Here is a 10,955-nt window from a genome sequence, read left to right as displayed (position 1 = left end):
ATGCTGGGACATCCACACCCGCCAGCATTCACACTGAAGCTGAAGAGAGTACAAAGAGGAAGTCTGAGGTGACAGAGGGACCCAGGAAGAGGAGCAGAAAGTCCAGTCCCAGTCTCTCTGAGGACCCCGGCCACCACTGAGGCCTCCTCCAGTGACAAACCTGGCACCTCCTCATCAGTAAACAGCAGAGGTAGAGACATACGTGAACCATTGATGGAGTTTCCTCCTCATGAGGAGTACTGTTGTATAATACACTATATATATAAGTGGATGTGGGGGTGTCGCTCCTTTGTTACCTTTACCACAATCAATCTTTATGCTAAGCTAAACTAATCATCGGCTGGCTCAAAATGTCCAACTGTTCCTCTCAGGTTAAGTGTCTGGATTAATTTTGGAAATAGGATTCAAAGTTCTGAAGTGTTTGTGTTTCGTTTCTGCAGCTGCCTTTGAGACCAAATACAAGGAGGAGGAGCTGCTGGGGAAAGGAGGCTACGGGTCAGTGTTTGCTGGCCACCGCAGAGACGACAATCTGCCTGTAAGACACACACACACACACACACACACACACACACACGCACGCATACACACGCACACACAGAATCCATGGAGCATGTATCCACTGTCTAGAAGCTCACCTGATGTCTGTTTCTGTCCCGTAGGTGGCCATAAAACACATCCCCCCACTTGACATTCGGCGCACATCAACAGTAAGTGATTTGTTCTTCGTCCTAATGCCAACAAGCTTAGTAACATGGACTTCCTCAACTGTAGACGGGCGTCCCTGCAGGAGCACGAGGCTAAAGTAAGTATCTGATGACGTTTGTGTTTCCGTTGTTTGTGTGTCCAAACCCACCATGTCTCACCACGTCTCTCTGTGTCCCCCTCAGAACATAACAAAACAGCTGGTGGATGCCCTCATATAGGTCCACTCCAGAGGTGTGTTCCACAGGGACATCAAGCTGGAGAACATCCTCATGGAGACTGGCTCTGATGTCCCTCGTGTCAGGCTCATCCACTTTGGCTGTGACACATTAAGGGTGGGGGAGTTACACCACATCACAAGGTAGGCTGTCTTCCTTCTGCTGCCTCTGTCCCTCACCAGTAACCGTTGCCTCCGTGTGTCTGGTAGGAACCTTTAACTACTCCAGCCCTGAGTGGATCCTGCTAGGCCGCTACAGGGCCGAACCCACTGGTGTGTGGCAGCTCGTGTCGTGCTGTTTGTGATGCTGCATGGATGTTTCCCCTTCAGCAGCCGCTACAAGATCGGCTATGAAGACCCTGACGTCTCTGTCGGTCTTTCCTTTGGTAAGACATAGACACACGCATGCAGGAGAATCAAGCACACACACACACACAGAGTCCAGGGTTTGTATTCAAACATGATTTCTGTTTGTCCGTCCAGACTGCCAGGATTTTGTACTGAGCTGTCTGCTCAAGAGGCCAGAGGCCCGACCCACCCTGGAGACCCTTGAGCACCACCCATGGCTGACGTGATCAGATCCATCCATGGATCCATGTATCTGGATCCTCTCAGGACGACGGATGGACTTCTCAGGCTGCTGTTGTCCCCCACTTGACTCTCTTTGAGTAGACATGAGACTGAGAGGTGGACAGCGTCAATGTTCATGCATGTTATTTTTATTTTATGTGGTGTTCCAAAAATAAATCATTGGATATTAAAACAATACAAATCTATAATTATCTTCCTCCTGCATCAATCCTTCATTAAAACTTGACAGTGTCAGAAGTCAGGAATTCTGACCTGAGTTTTGACTTCTGACTTTGCAGGCTGAATTGCTGCATTAGTTTCTTCAATATTCTAAAGGAAAAGTCTAATTTGCGTTTTGCTGAGGGGTTCTGTGTGACGCTAACTTCTGGGGTTCATCCCTGCAGCTGTATCATGAAGCATTTGCAGCACAGCGCCATCTCCTGGAGTCTTGAGAGATGTAAATTCATGCTAATTTTTATTGTGATTGTATTGGTCTATACACAGGCAATATCATCTACAGTTTAGTTTTCTTAAAGAATATACATTTTATTTAGTTTCACACTTTTTATTTTTAATACATATTAATTGACAGAATGCGTAAACATCCGAGCTGATCCCAAAATAGTGGACGACATTACATTACTTTAACCTTAGATAGTTGGATCATGTTAAGTATTTAATACATTTATTACAAATCCCTCTGATGAAGAAGAAGGTGATGAGTTGAACTTTGAGAGGGATGAAGCAGAAGAAACAGGACTCTTGAGTCTGAACTGCAGGTTCAAACAGAAGAAAACATCCAGCATTGAAACTCCACTGACATCAAATCTTGTGTTCTACAAGCCAATCAGGTCGACTGCAGACACAGAAACAAACATCACTTTTACCAGCATTGAGATTCTCCTCCTGTCATCCTGACGTTGCTGAATCATGGAGGAAACAAATGTTGCCTTCTGTGTCTGTGGTCTGAGGTCTACGATAGTAGCTCACATTAGTCCAGAGACCAGACCAGACTATGTGGAGAAACCAGAGCCTGTTTATGAATGAATGAATGGATGAATGGACTTTATTTGTCACTATACGAGTACATAGAGCGAAATTTCACGGTCACCCCGTCCGTACATATACAGCATACAGTACATAGTAGACAGACATAACGGGATAACCAGTCAGTAAAAAGTAAGTAGAAAGGGGGAGGACAGCAGGGAAGGGGAGGAGAAAAAACTGCGCTCTTATGGCACAAACAAGAAGGTTACTGCTGTATTTATGATATGGATATATTAAGATACACATGTGTGTCTGTCTGTCCATCTGTCTGTCTATTAACAAGATTTTAAACTCTGACAATTCAAGATAAACTTCCATCCATCCATCCATTTTCTTCCGCTTATCCGGTACCGGGTCGCGGGGGCAGCTGCCTGAGCAGGGACGCCCAGACTTCCCTCTCCCCGGACACTTCCCCTAGCTCCTCCGGGAGGACCCCAAGGCGTTCCCAGGCCAGCCGGGTGACATAGTCACTCCAGCGTGTCCTGGGTCTTCCTCGGGGTCTCCTCCCGGTGGGGCATGCCTGGAACACCTCCCGAGGGAGGCGTCCAGGGGGCATCCGATACAGATGCCCGAGCCACCTCAACTGGCTCCTCTCGATGTGGAGGAGCAGCGGCTCTACTCCGAGCTCCCCCCGTGTGACGGAGCTCCTCACCCTATCTCTAAGGGAGCGCCCCGCCACTCTGCGGAGGAAGCTCATTTCGGCCGCTTGTATCCGGGATCTTATTCTTTCGGTCATGACCCAAAGTTCATGACCATAGGTGAGGGTAGGAACGTAGATTGACCGGTAAACCGAGAGCTTCGCCTTTCGGCTTAGCTCTCTCTTTACCACGACGGACCGATACAGCGACCGCATTACTGCAGCCGCTGCACCGATCCGCCTGTCAATCTCGCGTTCCATCCTTCCCTCACTCGTGAACAAGACCCCAAGATACTTAAACTCCTCCACTTGAGGCAGGAACTCCCCCCCGACCTGGAGGGAGCAAGCCACCTTTTTCCGGTCGAGAACCATGGCCTCAGATTTGGAGGTGCTAATCCTCATCCCGGCTGCTTCACACTCGGCTGCAAACCGCCCCAGGACATGCTGGAGGTCCTGGCTCGAAGGAGCCAACAAGACCACATCATCCGCAAAAAGCAGGGATGAAATCCAGTGGCTCCCGAACCAGATCCCCTCCGGCCCACGGCTGCGCCTAGAAATCCTGTCCATAAAAATAATGAACAGGACCGGTGACAAAGGGCAGCCCTGCCGGAGTCCAACATGCACCTGGAACAGGTCTGACTTACTGCCGGCAATGCGAACCAAGCTCCTACTCCGGTCATACAGGGACCGAACAGCCCTTAGCAGAGGGCCCCCGACCCCGTACTCCCGAAGTACCTCCCACAGAATGCCACGAGGGACATGGTCGAATGCCTTCTCCAAGTCCACAAAACACATTTGGACTGGTTGGGCAAACTCCCATGAACCCTCGAGCACCCTGCGGAGGGTATAGAGCTGGTCCAGTGTTCCACGGCCAGGACGAAAACTGCATTGTTCCTCCTGAATCCGAGGTTCGACTATCGGCCTAATTCTCCTCTCCAGCACCCTGGAATAGACTTTCCCGGGGAGGCTGAGAAGTGTGATCCCCCGATAGTTGGAACACACCCTCCGGTCCCCCTTTTTGAATAGAGGGACCACCACCCCGGTCTGCCAGTCCAGAGGCACTGTCCCCGACTGCCACGCGATGTTGCAGAGACGTGTCAAACAAGACAGCCCCACAACATCCAGAGACTTGAGGTACTCAGGGTGGATCTCATCCACCCCCGGTGCCTTGCCACCGGGGAGCTTCTTAACTACCTCGGTGACTTCAGCCCGTGTAATGGGTGGATGAACCTCTGAGTCTCCAGCCTCTGCTTCCCCAATGGGAGACGTGTCAGTGGGGTTGAGGAGATCCTCGAAGTATTCCTTCCACCGCCCGACGATATCCCCAGTCGAAGTCAGCAGCTCCCCACCTCCACCGTAAACAGTGTTGGTGGAGGGCTGCTTCCCCTTCCTGAGGCGCCGGATGGTTTGCCAGAATTTCCTCGAGGCCGACCGATAGTCCTCCTCCATGGCCTCCCCGAACTCTTCCCAGACCCGAACTTTTGCTTCAGCGACCGCCCGTGCTGCAGCACGCTTGGCCTGCCGGTACCCGTCAGCTGCCTCGGGAGTCCCCCAAGCCAACCAGGTTCGGTAGGACTCCTTCTTCAGCTTGACAGCATCCCTTACTTCCGGTGTCCACCACCGGGTTTGGGGATTGCCACCACGACAGGCACCGGAGACCTTACGGCCACAGCTTCGAACAGCCGCGTCAACAATGGAAGCAGAGAACAAGGTCCATTCGGACTCAATGTCCCCAGCCTCCCTCGGGATCTGGTCATAGCTCTCCCGGAGGTGGGAGTTGAAGACCTCCCTGACAGAGGGTTCCACCAGACGTTCCCAGCAGACCCTCACAACGCGTTTAGGTCTGCCAAGTCTGTCCAGCTTCCTCCCCTGCCAGCGGATCCAACTCACCACCAGGTGGTGATCAGTTGACAGCTCAGCCCCTCTCTTCACTCGAGTGTCCAAAACATACGGCCGGAGGTCAGATGACACAACCATGAAGTCGATCATTGACCTCCGGCCTAGGGTGTCCTGGTGCCATGTGCACTGATGGACACCCTTATGTTTGAACATGGTGTTCGTTATGGACAAACCGTGACCAGCACAGAAGTCCAATAACAGAACCCCACTCGGGTTCTGATCGGGGAGGCCGTTCCTCCCAATCACGCCCCTCCAGGTAACACTGTCGTTGCCCACGTGAGCGTTGAAGTCCCCCAGTAAAACAATGGAGTCCCCGGTTGGAGCACTCTCAAGTACCCCTCCCAAGGACTCCAAGAAGGCCGGGTACTCTGCACTGCCGTTTGGCCCATAGGCCGAAACAACAGTGAGAGACCTATCCCCGACCCGAAGGCGCAGGGAAACGACCCTCTCGTTCACCGGGGAAAACTCCAACACATGGCGGCTGAGCTGGGGGGCTATGAGCAAGCCCACACCAGCTCGGCGCCTTTCACCGCGGGCAACTCCAGAGTAGAAGAGAGTCCAGCCTCTCTCAAGGAGTTGGGTTCCAAAGCCCAGACTGTGCGTGGAGGTGAGCCCGACTACCTGTAGCCGGTAACGCTCTACCTCCCGCACTAGCTCAGGCTCTTTACCCCCCAGTGAGGTGACATTCCATGTCCCCATGGCTAGAGTCACCGTCCGGGGATTGGGTCGCCGGGGCACCCGCCCAGGACAGCCACCCAAATCCCACCGCACCGGCCCCTTCTGAACCCTCCTGCGGGTGGTGGGCCTACAGGAGGGCGGGCCCACGTCGCTCTTTCGGGCTGTGCCTGGCCGGGTCCCGTGGGCACAGACCCGGCCACCAGGCGCTCGCCTGCGAGCCCCAACCCCGGGCCTGGCTCCAGGGTGGGGCCCCGGTGACGCCAATCCGGGCGACGTGAACTTCCTCGATTTTAACTTCTTCATTAAGGGCTTTGGAACCGCTCTTAGTCTGACCTGTCACCTAGGACCTGTTTGCCTTGGGAGACCCTACCAGGGGCATTAAGCCCCGGACAACATAGCTCCTAGGATCATTCAGAAGATAAACTTACTTACACTAAAACCACTTTAATTTTATTTTGGGAGTGACGTCAATGAAATATCTTTGGATAATACTTACTTATTTTAGACAAGACGAAACACAATACTTACAAAATGTAGTTACCATGAACACCCCATGTGAGGTTTTTTTTGGCAGAAATTGGCAGATGTGCATCTAAAAACAAATGTTTAAAATGCAACTCATGGGACATCATGCACTACTTTTTATTATTTAGCTTCGTAAAAAAAAGTTTAAACTTTAAAAAAAGGATCAATGTCTGTTTTTATGTGGTAGTATCTTGGTCTTTTTGTCCCTTCCTTACAAACAAGCCTTGGCATGAACTTACAATGTGGTATTCATGTATTGTATTTTATGGCATATAGTGTTAAATAGATTGCACATTGTGACTGTAGAAATGATCGAAAAGGATTAAAAGGCATTTTTCAGCTTGGCACTTAATTCCTCGTTGAAAGTTAATCTTTTGGGGTTCATAAACCACTGGCCTTAGTTAGGGGCCAGCCTCTGCCTTTGATACTGTTGGTACCCTAGACTGGTTTACGTCATATCTTACTGATAAGAGTTTTGAAGTTGGAGACGTTCTCTCCACATCCTCACCTCTGTCATGTGGTGTTTCACAGGGTTCAGTGTTAGGCCCCATTCTATTCACCCTATATATACTGCCTCTGGCTCAGATCATACGCAGTTTTACCATCAAACATTACTTTTATGCAGATTATATACAACTTAATTTCACTTTTGGACAAATTGAGACGGCCAGTCTTTCAAGACTCCTTGACTGCATTGATGCTATAAGTGGATGGCAGAAAACTTTCTACAGTTAGATACCAACAAGACAGAGGTGCTAATCATAGCTCCTGACAGAAGTCTTCCTATGATTAACCAAAGCATTGGGCCCCTGTCAGGAGCTGTCCGCCCAAGCCTGACAAACCTTGGAATGACATTTGACAAATCTCTGTCATTTGAAACTCATTCAATCACTTACTAAATCATGTTTCTTTCATCTGCTCAATATCAGCAAACTTAGGGGTGTGGTCTCACCGACCGATTTGGAGCTACTGCTGAAAGGTGCTTTGTTTTGGTGCCAACATTTTTTAGCCAAGTTGAAAACTATGAGGCCCAGTGTTGGTTTCCTTTTAAAGAAAAGACCTTTAGACAGGTTTTTTGCAACGCTCACTTCCTACTTGAATGTATGGCTTGGATGCAGCTGCTCGGCCATGGAAACCCATTCCATGAAGCTCTCTACACTGTTCTTGAGCTAATCTGAAGGCCACATGAAGTTTGGAGGTCTGTAGCGATTGAATCTGCAGAAAGTTTGCGACCTCATGCGCACTATACGCCTCAGCATTCGCTGACCCTGCTCCGTCTTTTTACGTGGTCTACCACTTCTTGGCTGAGTTGCTGTCATTTTCAATCGCTTCCACTTTGTTATAATCCCACTGACAGTTGGCTGTGGAATATTTAGGAGTGAGGACATTTACTTGTTGCACAGGTGGCATCCTATCACAGTACCACACTGGAATTCACTGAGCTCCTGAGAGACCCATTCTTTCACAGATGTGTGTAGAAACAGTCAGCAGGTGCTGCTTTTATACACCTGTGGCCATGGAAGTGATTGGAACACATGATTTCAATTATTTGAATGGGTGAGTGAATACTTTTGGCAATATAGTATATCTTGGCTCTACAATGACTGTTTATAAAATTGTCCTTCTCCAATGTGTTTCATTTGCACTTTGTCCTTTGAGGTTTTATGTAGAGCACTTTGAATTGACGTGCTGAAATATGCTGTATCAATGAACCTGCCTAGACTTTCTTTGCTTAAAAACGCGGGACAGAGGTAAGAATGACTGCCCGTCCTCGTGTACCGAACCCCGCTCTCGTCCAACGACGTCGCCTCAGCCTCAGCCCCCTCAAGCCAGCCCCACACTCCGCGGCATCGACAGCATCCCTGCAACAGTCTTTAATAAAGAACATTAATTGTGAATTTGGTGTGGACAGCCCTCTTTTCCCTGAAATTGGTCACGTAGCGCCTTCTCGTAACCCCCGAGGGCGCCACAATGGATTCAAGACAACATTTAGTTAACTTTAGTTGATCATATCGATCCATGAGACATAAACATTTGTAAAGAGAATACATTAGCCAAATATGGTGTTTTACCTGAGGTAACACTGAACTTAATTGCTGCTATCAATGCTATGAATGACATATATTGGTCGTTTAGGTATTTTCATCATATAATAAAACTCTACAGTTTAACATGTCCTTGATTCAGGTGGGATTTTCTAATGTACCATAAGACACAGTTAAAAGCTTCCCCCTTAAGTCACATTTGAACCAGCAAACTAACGATGTCTGATATTTCCACTACCCTAGTTTTAAAATAGACACTTGCTAGAGCTAAGTAACTGTGGAAGATACACTTCCACTTTTCACTGATACTTTTAGCAGCTACGTGGCCCTCCTGAATAGTTAGAGGTTGCTTACGTTGTCTGAATGTGACCCATAGATTTAAATGTCACTCACAGGACTTGATAGTTGCCCAGGGCCTCCCGGGGTGGGCTGCGATTCCAGCGGCAGTCTGGCGTGACGATGTTGAGGGTGTCGTTGATGAGGTTGTACTTCAGGATGCGGTCGTTGGCTGTGCTGGAGGTCAGCGAGGGAGAGGCATTGACCTGAGAATGACATGGACACAGATATCTGTGTTTACATTTGAAGAGAAGGTAGGACCCATACAGGCATCGTCATATTTCTTATATATCTCATATAGAATTTCTTATTGGCCAGGAAATTCTGCTGGTGGGTGCGAGGGAATTTTCTCTATACCCGATTCCCTCAGTGTAAGATTAATACATGTCATTTTATGAATAGGTTCACATTTAATCTGAGTTATTAAGTGTGTGCTTCTCCAGGGTGAGGCAAGGTCACAAACAAGACACAAGCGTGTCTCTCAGGGCCGAACACAAAGTTTCTTGTGTGTTCTTGCCTTTAACCTAGACATAATACAGACGCCGTGGCGGCTTCCTCAAGATAACTTAGGATAGCTTAACTTAGCATAGCCTTTATGCTTTCCCAGGAGGGACAGGAGGCAGAATTGGGGTTGGCACTGCACTGTTGAGTTCGTAGCTGTTGATTCTCACGATGGCCATCGGGCATCAATTAAATATTTCTGCGTAAGACATCTACCATCTCCAGAGGTCTCCTTGCTTCAACTCATACATATTTCCGTAACAGTGGGGTGCAATAACAGCAGTGCTCATGAACATACATTCAAAGAAGAATGAGTTCCCAGAGATGAAGCAGCGGCACAAACAATGAATTCCTTGACGATAGAAAAGAGTTTAGCTTCTAAGCTTCTGTTACGCCTTGCTTAGAAGAACACTTGCAGGAATAATGAGCCAAGGACAGCGTTACTGACTATTATACAGTGATGACAGAGGCATCCTGTTTTAAGTTAAAGACAAGCTCTTATCAGCCTGTATGATCTGGTGCTACTCAGTGAAAACAGCAATGTGTTTCAGCTGGAATAGTACACAGAATGGGTTAAAGACACCTTTAGCACCCATTTTGAATACAGAAAAGCACACGTCCAAACATAGGCACACAAAGATCAACCTCGAGGGCATTTAAAGATGCTTCACACTCAAGGAAAAGGAACGTGGAGTCACTGTGCAAGCATGTTAAGTGTCTTGGGGCAGGAACAAAGATCTCAAAGGTGAGTTTCAATTAGTAACTTGAACGGATGTTGATGCAATTGCATGTGAATTTGCATGTAATAACTTGTGTTAAATGACTCACCTGAATAAGTCATGACAAATTAAATGGAATCCAAATTGGTTTAAGCATCTCTGACTATGAATGAGTCCCTCATTTAAAAGAGTATCCTTTCGAGGCGGATTTGAAGCGACCTAAGGATATCTTGTTAGCTAAATACAGGCCCCCCGCTCTACCAACTGAGCTATCGAAGGGTGCTGAAAAACCAATATCCACTCCTAGAATGATTTCTAATACCTGCACTTTTCAGCTGTTTATTATCACCTTGTTGTAACAAGCAGATTATATCACATGAAACGATGTCGAGTCAGTGATGATGATAGATCAGTGTATTGGGAGTAAACAGATGTAAGTTAGGCATTTAAAGTTGCTTATCTCTCAAGGAAAAGAAACGTGAGGTCATTGTGCAAGCATGTTAAGTATGTTTAGGCTTGGGAAAATATGCTACAGGATAATTGCAAAAAATATTTTTATATCGTAGAACAAAATTGTAAATGTTACCTTTTTTATGTGAGTTGTGGGTGTGTATGTGTGCGCCATACAACTCTTGTGAAATCACTCACCTCAATAAGCCATGGCTTAAGCTTGTCATCGATAATGATGTCATACCCGTAACACTCAAAACAGTGCTTGTCATTGTTCATCACAGGCTGGCAGAGAGAAAAGACAGAAACTGAATTAGGAAGAGGAGGTGACCTACACGTGGGTGATTGTGATATGTTGGGGACGTTTTAATGCAATAGAGAAGGATTGAGCCGGATGAATGTTAGTTATACTGGATGAGACACACGGTAGCTTGTGTGTCAGGGCCAGAGAGGTGAAGTGAGTCAGATCACTTTTAAGAAAAGGGAAATGTGCATTAAGATGAGTGTGCTTGTGCTAAAACAAAACCAAAAATCCCACATTGAGGTGTTTTTTCTACAGCTGTATGCTATACTACGGAAGCGCATTGCATTCACTGGATAAAAAAAAATTAGACGCCTTATCTCATAAT

General features: G+C 47.7%; 1 protein-coding gene across 1 annotated transcript; it reads left to right on the top strand.

Annotated features, from left to right (window-relative positions):
* On the top strand, nucleotides 1-1,494 carry LOC311015262 (serine/threonine-protein kinase pim-2-like; the record flags this gene model as incomplete). The annotated part of the gene is made up of 6 exons (XM_084012391.1): nucleotides 1-61; nucleotides 441-535; nucleotides 660-707; nucleotides 924-1,063; nucleotides 1,169-1,305; nucleotides 1,403-1,494. The coding sequence occupies 6 exons, from the start codon at nucleotides 1-3 to the stop codon at nucleotides 1,492-1,494; spliced, it is 573 nt and encodes a 190-aa protein (XP_083868517.1).
* Between the last annotated feature and the right edge of the window lie 9,461 nt (nucleotides 1,495-10,955).

This window comes from Eutrigla gurnardus (genome assembly GCF_963514095.1).
Source record: "Eutrigla gurnardus genome assembly, chromosome: 6".
In the NCBI taxonomy this organism is placed as follows: domain Eukaryota; kingdom Metazoa; phylum Chordata; class Actinopteri; order Perciformes; family Triglidae; genus Eutrigla; species Eutrigla gurnardus.
The sequence above is the reverse complement of the archived record's forward strand: the minus strand, read 5'-3'. Positions and strand labels throughout refer to the sequence as shown.